The 23,885-nt window shown below is 42.2% G+C and overlaps 1 protein-coding gene across 3 annotated transcripts in view; it reads right to left on the bottom strand.

The window, feature by feature from the left end:
- Positions 1-23,885, bottom strand: part of vps13d (vacuolar protein sorting 13 homolog D) — a 113,555-nt gene that overhangs the window by 63,782 nt on the left and 25,888 nt on the right. For all 3 annotated transcript variants that reach the window (XM_039605015.1, XM_031755611.2, XM_039605016.1), the window contains exons 22-27: positions 6,105-6,195; positions 5,843-5,969; positions 5,563-5,743; positions 4,844-5,026; positions 3,949-4,105; positions 3,072-3,288 (exon numbers count right to left, since the gene is read on the bottom strand). In XM_039605015.1, coding sequence (XP_039460949.1) covers positions 3,072-3,288; positions 3,949-4,105; positions 4,844-5,026; positions 5,563-5,743; positions 5,843-5,969; positions 6,105-6,195 — 956 coding nt within the window. The remainder of the gene's footprint in view (positions 1-3,071; positions 3,289-3,948; positions 4,106-4,843; positions 5,027-5,562; positions 5,744-5,842; positions 5,970-6,104; positions 6,196-23,885) is intronic.

Genomic DNA, 23,885 nt, shown 5'->3' with positions numbered 1-23,885 from the left:
AGAAATACTGTAATCAGCACATATACTGTAACATGACAGAAATTCCTCCACTTAGTAGTAATACTATAACATAACACAAATGTTATGATTTGGCACAAAAACCATGATTTGGGAAAAATACTATGATTTAGCAGAAATACTATTATGGAGGAGTAATACTTTAAAATGGGAGAAATATTGATACACACACACATTCACAGAGCCTAAAGGGAACAGTATTTGTGCCATGGAGTGTTAACAAGAATCTGAGGTCCATATTAGAAAAGCTGCTAAAAAGTTTGCAGAATTGTAATAAATGATCAATATGAATTAGTGGTCTGTGATAGTGTATTAATTTTTAGGGAAAAAAACATGTTAACCAAGGTGGAATTGAACCCACAACCTTTGGGTTGCAGACCCGTGTCATTACCAGCTGCGCCACTGGGAAAGACAGTGAGCTATTGGAAAACAGGGTCATGAGCAGTCAGAATTAGATCGCGGTGAGAGGCGAAGAATGCTGGTTTTTGGAGTTACAAAACGTCGTGTAACTCAAAAGCTAGGTGAACTAGAAGCATAATTCTTGTACTGGGTGAATCAGCGGACTTTGGTGTACTTTGACTGCGATTTTCATTGCTCTTTGTACATCCGTCGCTGAGATATGACGAGAGAAGAAAGGGCAGACCTCAGATATGATTGGCTGGCTGGGAAGCCGTGCAGGCCCTGATATGTAAATTTGAATGTCTCAGTCCTCAGAGGATTGGCTGCCTGGGGACCTGGCAGAAATATATAGTAATAGTATGATTAAGCATAAATACTACATTTAGCAGAAATACTGTATTAAGCACAAATCCTATAAAAAGCAAAAATACTATATTAAGCACAAATCCTATAAAAAGCAGAATTACTATATTGAGCAATATAAATATCCTATAAAAATCCTATAAAAAGCAAAAATACTGTACTATGATTTGGTAGAAAAACTATAATTAATCAGAAATACTATATTTGGCAGAAATACTATATTTAGCACAAATCTTATAAAATAGCAGAAATAGTATGATTCAGCACAATAGTAATAACTTAAACAGAAAAATTGGAAAAGCAAAATGGACAGCTGAAAAAATGCTGAACATGCTAAGGATCCTTCAAATGTACTTGTTAAATGAAAAAAAAAATCAGCAAAAAAAAGTATAACAGTCACACAATCACAAATATGGACACATATGGAAACACACATGCACAGAGAGACACACACAGGATCAAATTCAGTCAACCAGTCTAAATATATTGAATTTAAATCATACAATAAGATGCTCCCATAAAAAGGCTCTCTCTCCCTCTCTCTCTCTCTCTGTCTCACACACACACACACACACACACACACACACACACACACACACAGGGAGAGAGGAGCAACTTTCTAGGTCAGTCAAGCAGCCTGGGAGCTGCTAAATTTGAATCCACCAATCAGAGAGGCTGTGTACTTTTTCCCACCAAAACAGGTGCAGCCGTTTTTACACACACGCAGCACAGAGAGAGACAGGATTTCTGCAGTGTATTTCTCATAGTGAGGATTCCTCTCAAACAAATGGCCATAATTTCCTAACCGTAGGGGCTAGAACGGTCATTCTTACACCGTTTTGTTCAGAAGAGATGGGGGAATCTTCAAGTGTTGACAATTTATCATTAAAATATGAATTATTAAAGATATTTGACTTGTAATGCACCATAACTGAGTAGAGGCGAAGCAGAAACTGCCTTGACCTGCCCTCAAACAACGCTTTCTAACTCTAAATCTATTTGGAGTATCGATATCATTCTTTCACCGTAAGAGACAGCAGGCTTTGGTGAACAGTCATGGAAATTTTCAGGTCTCTGTGAAATCCATCAAAAGATATGACGAGAGAAAAAAAAGTGGTTCGTTTCCAGAGTTTGAAATCTGAAGAAATCTGAGCGAAGGACGAATTTCCTACCCTCAAACAAGTGTAACTCATCTCAGAACGGTAATAGGTGAGAAAAAAATTCTTGAATTGTGAGCGTCAGGAGTGTCTGAAGATATACTGGGACAAGCCTCATGTCTTAACTTCGCTTCGTTAAGGAGATATGACGATTCGAATATGCCTCTCATTACAGAAATCAAGCGGTGATTTTGAACAAACTCTCCATTGACTTTCTATGGAGAGTTTTCAGACTTTGTGTTGGTCTGAGGAGATTTGCCAAAATTCTATAAATCTCACAACAATGATGGTGACATTTTCTGAAAGCCAGCAAAAATACCTACGTTTTGATGTATAATTTGTGTGGGTTGAGTGAAAATTGAGCAAGTAGCAAGAAGTTGTTCGGACATGAAGAGAAGACTGCGAAACCTACAGTGGCACACTGAAAGCCAAGTGCATAGCAACCATAACAACGCATGTATTTCCTGAAAAATCACAATTTTGCAACTCAAAACTTTAAGAGGGATAAAAATAAAACGGTAAAAGATTTGAAAAAGCTGATTTATTCCTGAATAGCCCAATAATTTGAGAACATTTTAAAGTTTGAATGGAGTTTCTACGTGAAAATATGAGGAAGTAGTTAAGTTTCAAAAACAAGCAAGTTTTAGCAGAATTGCGGAAGTTTCCCATTCATTTCAATGGGACAAATTAAAGGAAAAAAGTGTAATATTTTAAAAAGTATAATAGTGAAAAATACCAAAAGATATAGCGTACATTAGCAGAAATAGCAGAATAGTTTAAAATTTGAACGGTGAAAATAGCACAAAAATTGTGGAAGTAGTTAAGTGCCAAAAAGTGTACGGAACGCAACTAGAATAATAATAAAGAATAAAGAGAAACAGGAAAACAATAGTGTGGATGCCTTAAAGCATCCACACAATAAAGAGAAACAGGAACTCAATAGTGTGGAAGCCCTTTTAGGGCATCCACACAAATAATGGATGGACAGTGAAAATGTGCCCTGAAAACTGATTTTCAATTCAGTTTTATTAATTTAGTGCCAAATCTCAACAAAATTCACTTCACGGTGCTTCCACTGCTAAAGAAAAAAAGAAAAGAAAAAGTCTGTTATGAGCATTTAAAAGCAGGGCTTACTTGTCCAGGTTGCGCTCCACTTTAAGTTTGAGGCGGCAGCAGTCTTTCAGCAGGTTGTTTCCAGTGCGACGGACACAATAGGAAGGAAAGACCAGGTCTGAATATTCAAGAGGTTTACCACCACTGTCCAAGGGCTGACTTGGCAAACGCTCAGCAGCAAAGATATCCATCTCCTGCAGGTCCAATGCAATGCAGTCCAACAAGCACACGTGGTTTTCTAATGGGGATAAAGACACACCACATACAGCTAGGTTCATAGTGTTTTGGACAAATGCTATAGCACTGCCTTCACCATCTTCAATAGATGACATGGCTTCCTTTGGCTGCTCTTACTTTCATAATTCTTTTCACTTCTCATCATTCTGATACATATTAATCCTGTACCAGAATGATGGGAATCAGTCCAATGTTGTTTCTCTACAGGCCTCAACTGGCATGTTAAATGTTACATTTCATAACAGTATAATTACAGAAAATATGGCCTGTTTGGAAGAGTTAGAGGAAAGCCTCCTCGCTCTTAAAGGAAGACAGCAGCAGGGCTAAACTTTGCAAAGCTCCAGCTGAACAAAACATAAGACTTCTATTATGTCCTTTGAACAGATGAGGTGAAAGTGGAGATATTCAGCCATAAGTTATGCAGTCCAAGACCTAAGTCCAGACCTCAACAAGATTAAAATGGTGTGGTGGGACCTTAAGAGAGCTGTGCATAAATGACGGCCTGCAAACACTATGAAAGACCAAGGACTGCTAGAGATGTATGAAATGGCTGTGCTTCCTTATCAAGGGCTTTAAGAACTTAGAAATTACTCATCTTGCTAATTAGCATTTGCATTCATTGTTTTTTTTGGGATTGTACAGTAGCTACAGAGATGCTGACCTAAACTGCGAGGGCCATCCTTCTCAGGTGCCTTCTCTGTGTCTACAGTTTGTGGCCTCCCAGGCCGGCCCAGACCTGTGCATGAGGTCGAACTGCATGTGGAGACTCTGCGCGTCTCCTGATCACTGCATCTCTCTGCCGCACTGTGGACATGCTCCTTTAAAAAAACGAAAAGAAAAAGAAAACAGCTGTAAAGTTGAACACCAAGTACTTTTAAAAATTGATTTCTACATACACACAAATAGTAAATCATATTTTTTTTAAATGTCAAAATAACTAAAAGCAAAACACACTATAAACTGCTTCACATATATATTTATGAGAGGGGACTGTGGAAAAGCTTACCCAAAGCTTAGAAAGGCCCAGACATCAAATAATATACACGAAAAACAAATACAATTTTCAAAATACTTTATCATAATAACCTAAATATCTAAAATAATTCCTAACATTTAGTAACAGTGACCAAAGTGTCATACAAACACACACACACACACACACACACACACACACACACACACACACACACACACACAGGTAGATAGCATCATTCCAAAAAAAAAAGTGATGACGTGCACACAATTATCATAATAGCTGGTTAAACACCAAAGCCAATCAGAAATTGAACTACACTTGATAATCACTTGTTAAACATCAGGCAACGTTCTATTCATTTCAGACAATAATAGTACAATACTAATGTATAGTACTATTAGTGTGTGAAGTGACTTGTTTTGTTTTTTTTTACGTATAATTTAAATAATAATAAATGTGGTGAAATTAGAAAAGAGTGGAAGAGAAATGGGGTGCAGGCATCACTCCATGCATGGATGAAACCAGAAGCATGACTCACCAGTGAAGGGAAAAAGGCATGTGCCATGGTCAGTTTCTTTACCTTGTCTCTGAGGGAAAAAGTCCCATAAGCCCCTGCTGGAAGGAAGCGGTTCTTCACCCTCAGCTGACCGAGGTTGACTACAATGAGCCTTGGTGACCAGGAACTCTCTGGGATGAGAATAACTGGGGCCCCAGCTTCAATATCCAGCAGGACTCTGGATGCCCTTTGAGGTTGATCACGTACCTTTAGACAGACACAGGGAGGAAGGAATGAATAATATGTAACAAATTTAAAGACCCCAGTTGGTTAGCACAATCTCTCCAGTGATTTATCATGAAATGTAATGGACGAACACAATCTAATTAAAAAATTAACAAATAAACACCTGCGCTTATTGAGTGCCCCTCCAATTAAAAAACAGTCATGCAAAGTGTAGTTACTGACAAAGCCTGCTGTGCCCAAGAGTGAACTGTGCCACTTTAGCAGTGGTCAAATCGACAATGTGATCTATTCTCCAAAAGAAGGAATGCACCTTCTTAAGAACACTAAAAGGCCTGAAGACTACAGAGGACAACTGAAGTCTTTCCTTGGTTAAGAAAACATCTTTATATCTAACCAAATGAAATGCAGCCTGGAGAACATATGCATAACTTTACAAGGGGCTACAGGCAATAACACCAACTTCACTAACATTTGGTTTGCTAATGTAAAAACTGCAGCTTAAAGAAATCATGCTGTTGTCATTCCATGACGGCAGCCCTATAGCAGACAGCACTCACAAGCTGGCCCTCCACTGCAGCCCGCTGCCGGCCTAGCACATCCTGTAGCTGAGTGAAGTGTTGGATGAAGGCTGCCACCTCAGCTTGAAAGCGCTGTGTGTGCACGTAATGCACTGACGCCATCTGCAAAGACACCTTGATGTCACATTCCCGCTCCAGGTCAGGGTCAGGCTGGCCATACCTGAGGAGAACAGAGTACACTGGTGACTAAAAACAGCACGATACTTCTAATTCCTTTAACACAGAGGAACAGTCTTTCAAACATTGTTGTGATACATACTTAAGAATATTGAAGATCAGTGCCTCCCCTCCTTGTGTAGTGAAGCGCTCTCTGTAGAGATCACCATGTGGGGTCAGGTCACTCAGAGACAAACTTCCTAGAGTTCCTTGTAATGCCATGTCACCGTCTGAAATACCAGACAAAATATAACAACAATATACATTTTGGTGAATCGATAGTAATAAGATAAAATCAGAATAGGCACAGTTTGTTTTATTGCTTTTACAATATAGAAAATAAAATAAAAGAGATTCATTCATACCAAACATCTCCAGATGAGCAGATAATTTGGACACACTTGCTTTGGCAAGCTCATTGAGTTTCTTGTTCAGTACAAGAGACAAAGAATGAACCTATGAATGAAAACATGGGAATGGGTTAGCATACAAAAATCACTTCAGAATTGCCACTTTACACTCACCAGCCACTTTATCAAGGACACTTTGCTAGTAGAACTGCCTCAGTTGTTATTGGCACAGATTGAACAAAGTATTGGAAACACTCCTCAGAGATTCTAGTCCATGCTGACATGACAGCATCACACAGTTACTGCCAATCTGTTGCCTGCATCCATGATTTGAATTCTCCTGTTGCACTAGAGCCCAAAGGTGCTCTAATTCGATTGAGACTGTGGAGGCCATTACAGTACAGTGAACTTATGTTCAAGAAACTTGTCTGAGATGATTTGAGCGGAGTGGCACCCGGTATGGTCTTCTGCAGATTTAGCCCATCTACTTCAAGATTTAATGTGCTGTGTATTCAGAGGTGCTTCTTCTTCTTCTGTAAACCTTGGTTGTAACAATCCATTCTCCTCTGACCTCTGATGATTAGGAGGAGTGGCCTGCCTAACCTGAACCTGAGTGGCGTTAATGCAAATTTGTGCACTTAATTCTTTTTTTTTTTGATGTCCTTACAAATGAATGCTGTACAATCATTCCACCCTATTCATATTTCACTCCTGCACAGCTGGTGTGGGGCACCCACAATTTTGTTGTACTGTACAATGACAATGAAAGGTGATTCTATTTTTTTTTTTTTAAATGCATAAGAGACTAGTTCACTCCCATCTATTCATTTGTGATTATCAGGATTAGCAGGGCTGTGTGTTCCAGGTGTCATCTTTCTACTGTGTAGGTCTCTCCTGTTGGTCCACAGCATGATTGATTGTTATGAACAACACTTGATGAATTTGCTAATTTATTTACTAGATGATTAGCAAATGACATGGTATGCATGGTAAGCCCTGTTTTTCCCCAGCATCCCTCTCCTATTATCATTGTGCTACAAAATTCCTTCTTTTCCTTCCTTTTTTTTATTTCTAGCAGCGTGACAGAAGCTTATGTTCTTGAATTATTATGGTATCTCTTGATTGCAGACTTTGAAAATAATACACCTACCTGTTAAGTACGTTCTTGACTTGACTACATGCTGTATAGGTGTTTTTCATCTAGCCATGAAACTACTCTTTGGTCAATTGTGCAGTTTCTTTTGAGCCTGTAAAAACTTGGGGACGGTATCAAAAAGGTCTAAAACGCTTGCAAATTATTTTACTTATTATTTATAATTGTATTACTCGAATTTAAGTTTAAAGCGTACACTTAAATGACATCATCTTAAATTGTTACAGCATACAGAAACAAAATTACATTAAAGCTGCAAGCAGCGTTATGAGGGCCCTCGCACCCCCGGCGCGTCGAGCCAGGCCCAACTCCTAAAACCACCACGTCCGATCTGATGTCACATTGATGGAATTCATGCATTTAACCACCAGCTAAAATTTCATCTCATTCAACCATTATTATAGTCGTCCCACTAGGTGGCGCTCTAAGCATTACTGACAAATGGCATAACAAACATTTCCGAGGTTGAGTCTCATCACACTTGCGACCTTTGGGAGAGATTGGACATTGTATTTTTGAGTGACAGCAGATTACTGCTTTTTGGCGAGTGATTGAAACTCCACGTGCCGCCACGACCACCCCGTTTCCCTGAACGTAAAAAGCTTCGCAATTTAACATGACAAAGGTCTTTGGATTCCACGCACTGGAGATCGTGTAAATCTGATGAAATCCCTTGGAGGAGTTCGTCAAAGAACGGTGCCTGAAAAGAGGGGAAAATGTCGCCAAATTTACACATTAATTTTAAAATGGCTGTCTTCCTGTTGGATTTGGGATATTGCTCCAAGAGACTTTTTTGTACATCTTGATATCTTCCATAAGCTTACCAGGTTTCAGACTCATACATAAAACACAGAGCAGGGACTGTTGTTTTGAAATTTTGTAGGGGGCGCTGTAGAGCCATTTTGGGCTATTCAATGAAAATGATAAAATACAAAGAAAGCGCTCATCACATTGGAGGTGTGTGCCAAATTTCAAGACATTTTAAACTTTCCAAGCCCCTCAAAAGCCACTTCATTGTTCATGGTGAACCGCGTTGCCACCAGGGTGCGCCGTTGAGTTTAAAGTCACAATTTTCTCACTGAAGCATCATGAGGGACTGATGCTGATATTCACCGCTTTTGAAGTGGCCACGATGAACCTGTGAAAATCAGTGCAACAAAATATAAGACATGACATTTCCTGTTCCCACTAGGTGGCGCTCTACGTATTCCTGTCAATGGGCACATCAATCTGTTCAGGGCGGGTCTGACATCATGCCTTTAAAGTCTGGTACGGATCAGACTGGATTTCATTGAGTTATACTAATTTGTTTCTTCATGGCGAGACATCAATGTTCGCCATGCTGCTGGGGTCACACCCTTTTGCGAAAAGTCACAGTTTTTACTATAACACAAGACCAACTGCTTAAGACTTTCCTGGAGAAATTTGAGGCTGCAGATGTCAACCATAACAATACTGTACACCAAAGTGTAAAACATGACATTTCCTGTTCCCACTAGGTGGCGCTGTCCCTGGTGTCAAATATGGCAGTGAAAATATGTTCAGGGGTGGAGCCTTATCATATGTGTGCTCTTTGGTCCACGTCGGACCATGTATGAGGGAATGAGAGACAATAAGATTTTCATGGCGAGTCACTGAAATTCGCCGTGGCGCCACGGCCTCACAGTATCACGAAAACTCAAAAGCTCCGCAATTTAACATGGCGCAGGTGTGTAGTTGGCACTGACCAAAGATGAAGCTTATACGACCAAATTCCAAGGAGGAGTTCGAAAAAGTTCGAGGCATGGAAATGGCAAAATAAGAGCCAAAATGTCACGTTCACTTCCAAATGGCGGACTTCCTGTTGGGTTTAGGACATGGCCATAACAGACTTTTTTGTGCGTCTCCTAACGTTAGATATGTGTTCCGAGTTTCATACCTGTAGGTCATACCCACACCGGGGGCTCGCGTTTTTCATTTTTCTAGGTGGCGCTACTGAGCCAATTTTCCCTTGATATTTCTGAGGATATTAAAATACGTAAATTTTCACCAGACCTGACGCGTGTGCAAAATTTCATGAGTTTTTGAGCATGTTTAGGCCCTAAAAAGGCCGATTCATTTGCCGTAATAATAATAATAATAATAATAATAATGATAATTAAAGCTGCAAGCAGCGATATGAGGGCCCTCGCACCCCGGCGCGTCGAGCCACGCCCAACACGTACAACCAGCGCTTCCGATCTGATGTCACATTGATGGAATTCATGCATTTAACCACCAGCTAAAATTTCATCTCATTCAACCATTATTATAGTCGTCCCACTAGGTGGCGCTCTAACCATTACTGACAAATGGCATAACAAACATTTCCGAGCTCGAGTCTCATCACGCCTGCGACCTTTGGGAGAGATTGGACATTGTGTTTTTGAGCGACAGCAGGTTACTGCTTTTTGGCGGTGATTGAAACTCCACGTGCCGCCATGACCACCCCGTTTCCCTGAACGTAAAAGCTTCGCAATTTAACATCACCAAGGTCTTTAGATTCCACACACAGGAGATCGCGTAAATCTAATGAAATCCCTTGGAGGAGTTCGTCAAAGTATGAGGCCTGAAAAGAGGGAAAATGTCGCCAAATTTACACATTGATTTTAAAATGGCTGACTTCCTGTTGGATTTGGGATATTGCTCCAAGAGACTTTTTGTACATCTTGATATCTCCAATAAGCTTGCCAGGTTTCAACCTCATACATAAAACACAGAGCAGGGGCTGTTGTTTTGAAATTTTGTAGGGGGCGCTGTGGAGCCATTTTGCGCTGTTCAAGGAAAATGAACATATAAAAAGAAATCCCTCATCACATTAGAGGTGTGCGCCAATTTTCAAGACTTTTAAACTTTCCAAGCCCCTCAAAAGCCACTTCATTGGTCATGGTGAACCGCGATGCCACCAGGGTGCGCCTGTTCAGTTTAAAGTCACAATTTTCTCACTGAAGCATCACGAGGGACTGATGTTAATATTCACCGCTTTTGAGGTGGCCACGATGAACCTGTGAAAATCAGTACAACAAAATGAAAGACATGACATTTCCTGTTGCCACTAGGTGGCGCTCTACGTATTCCTGACAATGGGCATATCAATCTGTTCAGGGCGGGTCTGACATCATCCCTGTAAAATCTGGTACTGATCAGATTGGATTTCATTGAGTTACACTAATTTGTTTCTTCATGGCGAGACCTCAATGTTCGCCATGCAGCTGGGGTCACACCCTTCAGCGAAAACTCACAGTTTTCTCTGTAACCCAAGACCAACTCCTTAAGGCTTTCCTGGAGAAATTTGAGGCTGCAGATGTCACCCATTACAATACTGTACCCCAAAGTGTAAAACATGACATTTCCTGTTCCCACTAGGTGGCGCTGTCCCTGATGTCAAATATGGCAGTTGAAATATGTTCAGGGTGGAGCCTTATCATATGTGTCCACTTTGGTCAAGGTCGGACAATGTATGACAGAACGAGAGGCAATAAGATTTTCATGGCGAGTCATCGAAATTGCCCGTGGCGCCACGGCCTCACAGTAACCCGAAAACTCAAAAGCTCCGCAATTTAACATGGCCCAGGTGTGTAGTTGAGACTGACCAAATATGAAGCTTGTAATGATGAAATTCCAATGAGGAGTTCGCAAAAGTTCGAGGCATGGAAATGGCAAAATTAGAGCCAAAATGTCACCTTCACTTCCAAATGGCGGACTTCCTGTTGGGTTTAGGACATGGCCATAATAGACTTTGTATGTGCGTCTCCGAACGTTAGATATGTGTTCGAGTTTTATACATGTAGGTCATACCCATCTCGGGGCTCGCGTTTCTCATTTTTCTAGGTGGCGCTACTGAGCCAATTTTCCCTGGACATGTCTCACGGACATTAAAATACGTAAATTTTCACCAGACCTGACGAGTCTGCAAAATTTCATGAGTTTTCGAGCATGTTTAGGCCCTCAAAAGGCCGATTCATTTGCCGAAATAATAATAATAATAATAATAATAATAATAATAATAATAATAATAATAAGAAACAGAGCAGATACAATAGGGCCTTCGCACTTTTGTGCTCGGGCCCTAATTAAAGCTGCAAGCAGCGTTATGAGGGCCCTCGCATGCCTAGCGCATCGAGTCACGCCCAACACCTAAAACCAGCACGTCCGATCTGATGTCACATTGATGGAATTCATGCGTTTAACCACCAGGTAACATTTCGTCTTATTCAATCATGATTATAGTCGTCCCACTAGGTGGCGCTCTAACCTTTATTGACAAATGGCATAACAAACATTTCCGAGGTCGAGTCTCATCACGCCTGCGACCTTTGGGAGAGATTGGACATTGTGTTTTTGAGTGACAGCAGATTACTGCTTTTGGCGAGTGATTGAAACTCCACGTGCCGCCATGACCACCCGCTTCCCTGAACGTAAAAAGCTTCGCAATTTAACATCACAAAGGTTTTTAGATTACACGCACTTGAGATTGCGGCAATATGATGAAATCCCTTGGAGGAGTTGGTCAAAGAACAGTGCCTGAAAAGAGGGGAAAATGTCGCCAAAATGACATATTAATTTTAAAATGGCTGACTTCCTGTTGGATTTGGGATATTGCTCCAAGAGACTTTTTTGTACATCTTGGTAGCTCCTATAAGTTTACCTGGTTTCAGACTCATAGATGAAACACAGAGCAGGGGCTGATGTTTTGAAATTTTGTAGGGGGCGCTGTGGAGCCATTTTGCACTATTCAAGGAAAATGGTAAAATAACAAGAAAGCGCTCATCACATTGGAGGTGTGGGCCAAATTTCACGACATTTTAAACTTTCCAAGCCCCTCAAAAGCAACTTCATTGTTCATGGTGAACCGCGTTGCCACCAGGGTGCGCCGTTCAGTTTAAAGTCACAATTTTCTCACTGAAGCATCATGAGGGACTGATGGTGATATTCACCGCTTTTGAGGTGGCCACGATGAACCTGTGAAAATCAGTACCAGAAAGAGAAAGACATGACATTTCCTATTCCCACTAGGTGGCGCTCTACGTATTCCTGACAATGGGCATATCAATCTGTTCAGGGCGGGTCTGACATCATGCCTGTAAAGTCTGGTACTGATCAGACTGAATTTCATTGAGTTATACTCATTTGTTTCTGCATGGCGAGACATCAAAGTTCGCCATGCTGCTGGGGTCACACCCTTTCGCGAAAACTCACAGTTTTCACTGTAAACCAAGACCAACTGCTTAAGGCTTTCCTGGAGAAATTTGAGGCTGCAGATGTCACCCATCACAATACTGTACTCCAAAGTGTAAAACATGACACTTCCTGTTCCCACTAGGTGGCGCTGTCCCTGATGTCAAATATGGCAGTTGAAATATGTTCAGGGCTGGAGCCTTATCATATGTGTGCTCTTTGGTGCAGGGCGGACAATGTATGAGGGCATGAGAGGCAATAAGATTTTCATGGCGAGTCATCGAAATTCGCCGTGGCGCCACGTCCTCACCGTATCACGAAAACTCAAAAGCTCCGCAATTTAACATGGCCCAGGTGTGTAGTTGGCACTGTCCAAATATGAAGTTTGTATGACCAAATCCCAAGGAGGAGTTCGCGAAAGTACAAGGCATGGAAATGGTAAAATCAGAGCCAAAATGTGAAATTCAATCCAAAATGGCGGACTTCCTGTTGGGTTTGCGTCAATGGGCCCACTGACTTTTTTGTTCGTCTTGGCATGATACGTATGTGTCCCAGATTTCATACATGTATCTCAAACCATGTGGTCGTAGGGCTGCATTTTTTAAGACATAGGTGGCGCTCTAGAGCAATTTTCCAATGCTCATATGTAAAACCATTAAAATACGAAATTTTTCACCAGACCTGATGCGTGTGCAAAATTTCATGAGTTTTTGAGCATGTTAAAGCCCTCAAAAAGGCAATTCATTTCAATGAAAAATAATAATAATAATAATTAAAGCTGCAAGCAGCGATACGAGGGCCCTCGCACCCCAGCACGTCGAGCCAAGCCCAACACCTAAAACCAGTGCGTCCGATCTGATGTCACATTGATGGAATTCATGCATTTAACCACCAGCTAACATTTCATCTAATTCAACCATTATTATAGTCGTCCCACTAGGTGGCGCTCTAAGCATTACTGACAAATGGCATGAAAAACATTTCCGAGCTCAAGTCTCATCACGCCTGCGACCTTTGGGAGAGATTGGACATTGTGTTTTTGAGTGACAGCAGATTACTGCTTTTTGGCGAGGGATTGAAACTCCACGTGCCGCCATGACCACCCCGTTTCCCTGAACGTAAAAAGCTTCGCAATTTAACATCACAAAGGTCGTTAGATTCCACACAGTGGAGATTGGTTCAATATGATGAAATCCCTTGGAGGAGTTCGTCAAAGTATGGGGCCTGAAAAGAGGGGAAAATGTCGCCAAATTTACACATTAATTTTAAAATGGCTGTCTTCCTGTTGGATTTGGGATATTGCTCCAAGAGACTTTTTTGTACATCTTGATATCTCCTATAAGCTCACCAGGTTTCAGACTCGTAGATAAAACACAGAGCAGGGGCTGTTGTTTTGAAATTTTGTAGGGGGCGCTGTGGAGCCATTTTGCGCTACTCAATGAAAATGGTCACATAACACGATAGCGCTCATCACATTGGAGGTGTGCGCCAAATTTCAAGACTTTTTAAACTTTCCAAGCCCCTCAAAAGCCACTTTATTGTTCATGGTGAACCGCGTTGCCACTAGGGTGCGCCGTTCAGTTTAAAGTCACAATTTTCTCACTGAAGCATCATGAGGGACTGATGGTGATATTCACCGCTTTTGAGGTGGCCACGATGAACCTGTGAAAATCAGTACAACAAAATGAAAGACATGACATTTCCTGGTGCCACTAGGTGGCGCTCTACGTATTCCTGACAATGGGCATATCAATCTGTTCAGGGCGGGTCTGACATCATCCCTGTAAAATCTGGTACTGATCACATTGGATTTCATTGAGTTACACTAATTTGTTTCTTCATGGCGAGACCTCAATGTTCGCCATGCTGCTGGGGTCACACCCTTCAGCGAAAACTCACAGTTTTCTCTGTAACCCAAGACCAACTCCTTTCCTGGAGAAATTTGAGGCTGCAGATGTCACCCATTACAATACTGTACCCCAAAGTGTAAAACATGACATTTCCTGTTCCCACTAGGTGGCGCTGTCCCTGATGTCAAATATGGCAGTTGAAATATGTTCAGGGGTGGAGCCTTATCATATGTGTCCACTTTGGTCAAGGTCGGACAATGTATGACAGAACGAGAGGCAATAAGATTTTCATGGCGAGTCATCGAAATTCGCCGTGGCGCCACGGCCTCACCGTATCCCGAAAACTCAAAAGCTCCGCAATTTAACATGGCCCAGGTGTGTAGTTGACACTGACCAAATATGAAGCTTGTACAATGAAATTCCAATGAGGAGTTCGCAAAAGTTCGAGGCATGGAAATGGCAAAATTAGAGCCAAAATGTCACCTTCACTTCCAAATGGCGGACTTCCTGTTGGGTTTGCGTCAATGGTCCCACTGACTTTTTTGTTCGTCTTGGCATGATACACATGTGTGCCAAATTTCATACATGTAGCTAAAACGATGTGTTTGTAGGGCTGCATTTAACAAGGCATAGGTGGCGCTACAGAGCCATTTCCCAGTGCTCATATGTAAAACCTTTAAAATACAAAATTTTTCACCAGACCTGGCATGTGTGCAAAATTTCATGAGTTTTTGAGCATGTTAAAGCCCTGAAAAAGGCAATTCATTTCGGTAAAAAATAATAATAATAATAATAATAATAATAATAATTAAAGCTGCAAGCAGCGATATGAGGGCCCTCGCACCCCGGCGCCGTCGAGCCAAGCCCAACACCTAAAACCAGCGCTTCCGATCTGATGTCACATTGATGGAATTCATGCATTTAACCACCAGCTAAAATTTCATCTCATTCAACCATTATTATAGTCGTCCCACTAGGTGGCGCTCTAACCATTACTGACAAATGGCATAACAAACATTTCCGAGCTCGAGTCTCATCACGCCTGCGACCTTTGGGAGAGATTGGACATTGTGTTTTTGAGCGACAGCAGATTACTGCTTTTTGGCGAGTGATTGAAACTCCACGCCGCCATGACCACCCCTGCTTCCCTGAACGTAAAAGCTTCGCAATTTAACATCACAAAGGTCTTTAGATTCCACACACAGGAGATCGCGTAAATCTAATGAAATCCCTTGGAGGAGTTCGTAAAAGTATGAGGCCTGAAAAGAGGGAAAATGTCGCCAAATTTACACATTAACTTTAAAATGGCTGACTTCCTGTTGGATTTGGGATATTGCTCCAAGAGACTTTTTTGTACATCTTGATATCTCCAATAAGCTTGCCAGGTTTCAAACTCATACATAAAACACAGAGCAGGGGCTGCTGTTTTGAAATTTTGTAGGGGGCGCTGTGGAGCCATTTTGCGCTGTTCAAGGAAAATGAACATATAAAAAGAAATCCTCATCACATTAGAGGTGTGCGCCAAATTTCAAGACTTTTAAACTTTTCAAGCCCCTCAAAAGCCACTTCATCTTTCATGGTGAACTGCGTTGCCACCAGGGTGCGCCCGCTCAGTTTATAGTCACAATTTTCTCACTGAAGCATCAAGAGGGACTGATGGTGATATTCACCGCTTTTGAGGTGGCCACGATGAACCTGTGAAAATCAGTACAACAAAATGAAAGACATGACATTTCCTGGTGCCACTAGGTGGCGCCTACGTATTCCTGACAATGGGCATATCAATCTGTTCAGGGCGGGTCTGACATCATCCCTGTAAAATCTGGTACTGATCACATTGGATTTCATTGAGTTACACTAATTTGTTTCTTCATGGCGAGACCTCAATGTTCGCCATGCTGCTGGGGTCACACCCTTCAGCGAAAACTCACAGTTTTCTCTGTAACCCAAGACCAACTCCTTAAGGCTTTCCTGGAGAAATTTGAGGCTGCAGATGTCACCCATTACAATACTGTACCCCAAAGTGTAAAACATGACATTTCCTGTTCCCACTAGGTGGCGCTGTCCCTAATGTCAAATATGGCAGTTGAAATATGTTCAGGGTGGAGCCTTATCATATGTGTCCACTTTGGTCAAGGTCGGACAATGTATGACAGAACGAGAGGCAATAAGATTTTCATGGCGGCGTCATCGAAATTCGCCGTGGCGCCACGGCCTCACAGTATCCCGAAAACTCAAAAGCTCCGCAATTTAACATGGCCCAGGTGTGTAGTTGACACTGACCAAATATGAAGCTTGTGCGATGAAATTCCAATGAGGAGTTCGCAAAAGTTCGAGGCATGGAAATGGCAAAATTAGAGCCAAAATGTCACCTTCACTTCCAAATGGCGGACTTCCTGTTGGGTTTAGGACATGGCCATAATAGACTTTTTTGTGCGTCTCCGAACGTTAGATATGTGTTCCGAGTTTTATACATGTAGGTCATACCCATCTCGGGGCTCGCGTTTCTCATTTTTCTAGGTGGCGCTACTGAGCCAATTTTCCCTGGACATGTCTCACGGACATTAAAATACGTAAATTTTCACCAGACCTGACGCTGTGCAAAATTTCATGAGTTTTTGAGCATGTTTAGGCCCTCAAAAGGCCGATTCATTTGCCGAAATAATAATAATAATAATAATAATAATAATAATAATAATTAAAGCTGCAAGCAGCGATATGAGGGCCCTCGCACCCCAGCACGTCGAGCCAAGCCAAACACCTAAAAGCAGTGCGTCCGATTTGATATCACATTGATGGAATTCATGCATTTAACCACCAGCTAACATTTCATCTAATTCAACCATTATTATAGTCGTCCCGCTACGTGGCTCTCTAACCATTACTGACAAATGGCATAACAAACATTTCCGAGCTCGAGTCTCATCATGCCTGCAAACTTTGGGAGAGATTGGACATTGTGTTTTTGAGTGACAGCAGATTACTGCTTTTTGGCGAGTGATTGAAACTCCACGTGCCGCCATGACCACCCCGCTTCCCTGAACGTAAAAGCTTCGCAATTTAACATCACAAAGGTCTTTAGATTCCACACACAGGAGATCGCGTAAATCTAATGAAATCCCTTGGAGGAGTTCGTCAAAGTATGAGGCCTGAAAAGAGGGGAAAATGTCGCCAAATTTACACATTAATTTTAAAATGGCTGACTTCCTGTTGGATTTGGGATATTGCTCCAAGAGACTTTTTTGTACATCTTGATATCTCCAATAAGCTTGCCAGGTTTCAAACTCATACATAAAACACAGAGCAGGGGCTGTTGTTTTGAAATTTTGTAGGGGGCGCTGTGGAGCCATTTTGCGCTGTTCAAGGAAAATGAACATATAAAAAGAAATCCCTCATCACATTAGAGGTGTGCGCCAAATTTCAAGACTTTTTAAACTTTTCAAGCCCCTCAAAAGCCACTTCATCTTTCATGGTGAACTGTGTTGCCACCAGGGTGCGCCGTTCAGTTTATAGTCACAATTTTCTCACTGAAGCATCAAGAGGGACTGATGGTGATATTCACCGCTTTTGAGGTGGCCACGATGAACCTGTGAAAATCAGTACAACAAAATGAAAGACATGACATTTCCTGGTGCCACTAGGTGGCGCTCTACGTATTCCTGACAATGGGCATATCAATCTGTTCAGGGCGGGTCTGACATCATCCCTGTAAAATCTGGTACTGATCAGATTGGATTTCATTGAGTTACACTAATTTGTTTCTTCATGGCGAGACCTCAATGTTCGCCATGCTGCTGGGGTCACACCCTTCAGCGAAAACTCACAGTTTTCTCTGTAACCCAAGACCAACTCCTTAAGGCTTTCCTGGAGAAATTTGAGGCTGCAGATGTCACCCATTACAATACTGTACCCCAAAGTGTAAAACATGACATTTCCTGTTCCCACTAGGTGGCGCTGTCCCTGGTGTCAAATATGGCAGTTGAAATATGTTCAGGGTGGAGCCTTATCATATGTGTCCACTTTGGTCAAGGTCGGACAATGTATGACAGAACGAGAGGCAATAAGATTTTCATGGCGAGTCATCGAAATTCGCCGTGGCGCCACGGCCTCACAGTAACCCGAAAACTCAAAAGCTCCGCAATTTAACATGGCCCAGGTGTGTAGTTGACACTGACCAAATATGAAGCTTGTACGATGAAATTCCAATGAGGAGTTCGCAAAAGTTCGAGGCATGGAAATGGCAAAATTAGAGCCAAAATGTCACCTTCACTTCCAAATGGCGGACTTCCTGTTGGGTTTAGGACATGGCCATAATAGACTTTTACGTGCGTCTCCGAACGTTAGATATGTGTTCGAGTTTTATACATGTAGGTCATACCCATCTCGGGGCTCGCGTTTCTCATTTTTCTAGGTGGCGCTACTGAGCCAATTTTCCCTGGACATGTCTCACGGACATTAAAATACGTAAATTTTCACCAGACCTGGCGCTCTGCAAAATTTCATGAGTTTTCGAGCATGTTTAGGCCCTCAAAAGGCCGATTCATTTGCGAAATAATAATAATAATAATAATTAAAGCTGCAAGCAGCGATATGAGGGCCTCTCGCACCCCGGCGCGTCGAGCCAAGCCCAACACCTAAAACCAGCGCTTCCGATCTGATGTCACATTGATGGAATTCATGCATTTAACCACCAGCTAAAATTTCATCTCATTCAACCATTATTATAGTCGTCCCACTAGGTGGCGCTCTAACCATTACTGACAAATGGCATAACAAACATTTCCGAGCTCGAGTCTCATCACGCCTGCGACCTTTGGGAGAGATTGGACATTGTGTTTTTGAGTGACAGCAGATTACTGCTTTTGGCGAGGGATTGAAACTCCACGTGCCGCCATGACCACCCCGCTTCCCTGAACGTAAAAGCTTCGCAATTTAACATCACAAAGGTCTTTAGATTCCACACACAGGAGATCGCGTAAATCGAATGAAATCCCTTGGAGGAGTTCGTCAAAGTATGAGGCCTGAAAAGAGGGAAAATGTCGCCAAATTTACACATTAATTTTAAAATGGCTGACTTCCTGTTGGATTTGGGATATTGCTCCAAGAGACTTTTTGTACATCTTGATATCTCCAATAAGCTTGCCAGGTTTCAAACTCATACATAAAACACAGAGCAGGGGCTGCTGTTTTGAAATTTTGTAGGGGCGCTGTGGAGCCATTTTGCGCTGTTCAAGGAAAATGAACATATAAAAGAAATCCTCATCACATTAGAGGTGTGCGCCAAATTTCAAGACTTTTAAACTTTTCAAGCCCCTCAAAAGCCACTTCATCTTTCATGGTGAACTGCGCTGCCACCAGGGTGTGCCGTTCAGTTTATAGTCACAATTTTCTCACTGAAGCATCAAGAGGGACTGATGGTGATATTCACCGCTTTTGAGGTGGCCACGATGAACCTGTGAAAATCAGTACAACAAAATGAAAGACATGACATTTCCTGGTGCCACTAGGTGGCGCTCTCGTATTCCTGACAATGGGCATATCAATCTGTTCAGGGCGGGTCTGACATCATCCCTGTAAAATCTGGTACTGATCAGATTGGATTTCATTGAGTTACACTAATTTGTTTCTTCATGGCGAGACCTCAATGTTCGCCATGCTGCTGGGGTCACACCTTCAGCGAAAACTCACAGTTTTCTCTGTAACCCAAGACCAACTCCTTAAGGCTTTCCTGGAGAAATTTGAGGCTGCAGATGTCACCCATTACAATACTGTACCCCAAAGTGTAAAACATGACATTTCCTGTTCCCACTAGGTGGCGCTGTCCCTGGTGTCAAATATGGCAGTTGAAATATGTTCAGGGGTGGAGCCTTATCATATGTGTCCACTTTGGTCAAGGTCGGACAATGTATGACAGAACGAGAGGCAATAAGATTTTCATGGCGAGTCATCGAAATTCGCCGTGGCGCCACGGCCTCACAGTAACCCGAAAACTCAAAAGCTCCGCAATTTAACATGGCCCAGGTGTGTAGTTGACACTGACCAAATATGAAGCTTGTACGATGAAATTCCAATGAGGAGTTCGCAAAAGTTCGAGGCATGGAAATGGCAAAATTAGAGCCAAAATGTCACCGTCACTTCCAAATGGCGGACTTCCTGTTGGGTTTAGGACATGGCCATAATAGACTTTTATGTGCGTCTCCGAACGTTAGATATGTGTTCGAGTTTTATACATGTAGGTCATACCCATCTCGGGGCTCGCGTTTCTCATTTTTCTAGGTGGCGCTACTGAGCCAATTTTATCTGGACATGTCTACGGACATTAAAATACGTAAATTTTCACCAGACCTGACGCGTGTGCAAAATTTCATGAGTTTTCGAGCATGTTTAGGCCCTCAAAAGGCCGATTCATTTGCCGAAATAATAATAATAATAATAATAATTAAAGCTGCAAGCAGCGATATGAGGGCCCTCGCACCCCGGTAGCGTCGAGCCAAGCCCAACACCTAAAACCAGTGCTTCCGATCTGATGTCACATTGATGGAATTCATGCATTTAACCACCAGCTAAAATTTCATCTCATTCAACCATTATTATAGTCGTCCCACTAGGTGGCGCTCTAACCATTACTGACAAATGGCATAACAAACATTTCCGAGCTCGAGTCTCATCACGCCTGCGACCTTTGGGAGAGATTGGACATTGTGTTTTTGAGCGACAGCAGGTTACTGCTTTTGGCGAGTGATTGAAACTCCACGTGCCGCCATGACCACCCCGCTTCCCTGAACGTAAAAGCTTCGCAATTTAAAATCACAAAGGTCTTTAGATTCCACACACAGGAGATCGCGTAAATCTAATGAAATCCCTTGGAGGAGTTCGTCAAAGTATGAGGCCTGAAAAGAGGGAAAATGTCGCCAAATTTACACATTAATTTTAAAATGGCTGACTTCCTGTTGGATTTGGGATATTGCTCCAAGAGACTTTTTGTACATCTTGATATCTCCAATAAGCTTGCCAGGTTTCAAACTCATACATAAAACACAGAGCAGGGGCTGTTGTTTTGAAATTTTGTAGGGGGCGCTGTGGAGCCATTTTGCACTATTCAAGGAAAATGATCACATAACAACAAAGCCCTCATCACATTGGAGGTTTGGGCCAAATTCCAAGACTTTTAAAATTTCCAAGCCCCTCAAAAGCCACTTCGTCTTTCATGGTGAACTGCGTTGCCACCAGGGTGCGCCGCTCAGTTTATAGTCACAATTTTCTCACTGAAGCATCAAGAGGGACTGATGGTGATATTCACCGCTTTTGAGGTGGCCACGATGAACCTGTGAAAATCAGTACAACAAAATGAAAGACATGACATTTCCTGGTGCCACTAGGTGGCGCTCTACGTATTCCTGACAATGGGCATATCAATCTGTTCAGGGCGGGTCTGACATCATCCCTGTAAAATCTGGTACTGATCAGATTGGATTTCATTGAGTTACACTAATTTGTTTCTTCATGGCGAGACCTCAATGTTCGCCATGCTGCTGGGGTCACACCCTTCAGCGAAAACTCACAGTTTTCTCTGTAACCCAAGACCAACTCCTTAAGGCTTTCCTGGAGAAATTTGAGGCTGCAGATGTCACCCATTACAATACTGTACCCCAAAGTGTAAAACATGACATTTCCTGTTCCCACTAGGTGGCGCTGTCCCTGGTGTCAAATATGGCAGTTGAAATATGTTCAGGGGTGGAGCCTTATCATATGTGTCCACTTTGGTCAAGGTCGGACAATGTATGACAGAACGAGAGGCAATAAGATTTTCATGGCGAGTCATCGAAATTCGCCGTGGCGCCACGGCCTCACAGTAACCCGAAAACTCAAAAGCTCCGCAATTTAACATGGCCCAGGTGTGTAGTTGACACTGACCAAATATGAAGCTTGTACGATGAAATTCCAATGAGGAGTTCGCAAAAGTTCGAGGCATGGAAATGGCAAAATTAGAGCCAAAATGTCACTTTCACTTCGAAATGGCGGACTTCCTGTTGGGTCTGCATCAATGGTCCCACTGACTTTTTTGTTCGTCTTGGCATGATACACATGTGTGCCAAATTTCATACATGTAGCTCAAAAGATGTGTTCGTAGGGCTGCATTTAACAACACATAGGTGGCGCTACAGAGCCATTTCCCAGTGCCTATATATAAAACCATTAAAATACAAAATTTTTCACCAGACCTGACATGTGTGCAAAATTTCATGAGTTTTTGAGCATGTTAAAGCCCTCAAAAAGGCAATTCATTTCAATGAAAAATAATAATAATAATAATAATAATAATAATAATTAAAGCTGCAAGCAGCGATATGAGGGCCCTCGCACCCCCGGCGCGTCGAGCCAAGCCCAACACCTAAAACCAGCGCTTCCGATCTGATGTCACATTGATGGAATTCATGCATTTAACCACCAGCTAAAATTTCATCTCATTCAACCATTATTATAGTCGTCCCACTAGGTGGCGCTCTAACCATTGCTGACAAATGGCATAACAAACATTTCCGAGCTCGAGTCTCATCACGCCTGCGAACTTTGGGAGAGATTGGACATTGTGTTTTTGAGCGACAGCAGGTTACTGGTTTTTGGCGAGTGAGTGAAACTCCACGTGCCGCCATGACCACCCCGTTTCCCTGAACGTAAAAGCTTCGCAATTTAACATCACAAAGGTCTTTAGATTCCACACACAGGAGATCGCGTAAATCTAATGAAATCCCTTGGAGGAGTTCGTCAAAGCATGAGGCCTGAAAAGGGGAAAATGTCGCCAAATTTACACATTAATTTTAAAATGGCTGACTTCCTGTTGGATTTGGGATATTGCTCCAAGAGACTTTTTGTACATCTTGATATCTCCAATAAGCTTGCCAGGTTTCAAACTCATACATAAAACACAGAGCAGGGGCTGTTGTTTTGAAATTTTGTAGGGGGCGCTGTGGAGCCATTTTGCGCTGTTCAAGGAAAATGAACATATAAAAAGAAATCCCTCATCACATTAGAGGTGTGCGCCAAATTTCAAGACTTTTTAAACTTTTCAAGCCCTCAAAAGCCACTTCATCTTTCATGGTGAACTGCGCTGCCACCAGGGTGCGCCGTTCAGTTTATAGTCACAATTTTCTCACTGAAGCATCAAGAGGGACTGATGGTGATATTCACCGCTTTTGAGGTGGCCACGATGAACCTGTGAAAATCAGTACAACAAAATGAAAGACATGACATTTCCTGGTGCCACTAGGTGGCGCTCTACGTATTCCTGACAATGGGCATATCAATCTGTTCAGGGCGGGTCTGACATCATCCCTGTAAAATCTGGTACTGATCAGATTGGATTTCATTGAGTTACACTAATTTGTTTCTTCATGGCGAGACCTCAATGTTCGCCATGCTGCTGGGTCACACCCTTCAGCGAAAACTCACAGTTTTCTCTGTAACCCAAGACCAACTCCTTAAGGCTTTCCTGGAGAAATTTGAGGCTGCAGATGTCACCCATTACAATACTGTACCCCAAAGTGTAAAACATGACATTTCCTGTTCCCACTAGGTGGCGCTGTCCCTGGTGTCAAA

Source organism: Oreochromis aureus, linkage group 20 (assembly GCF_013358895.1).
Source record: "Oreochromis aureus strain Israel breed Guangdong linkage group 20, ZZ_aureus, whole genome shotgun sequence".
Lineage (NCBI taxonomy): Eukaryota > Metazoa > Chordata > Actinopteri > Cichliformes > Cichlidae > Oreochromis > Oreochromis aureus.
This window is presented reverse-complemented; position numbering and strand designations above follow the sequence as displayed.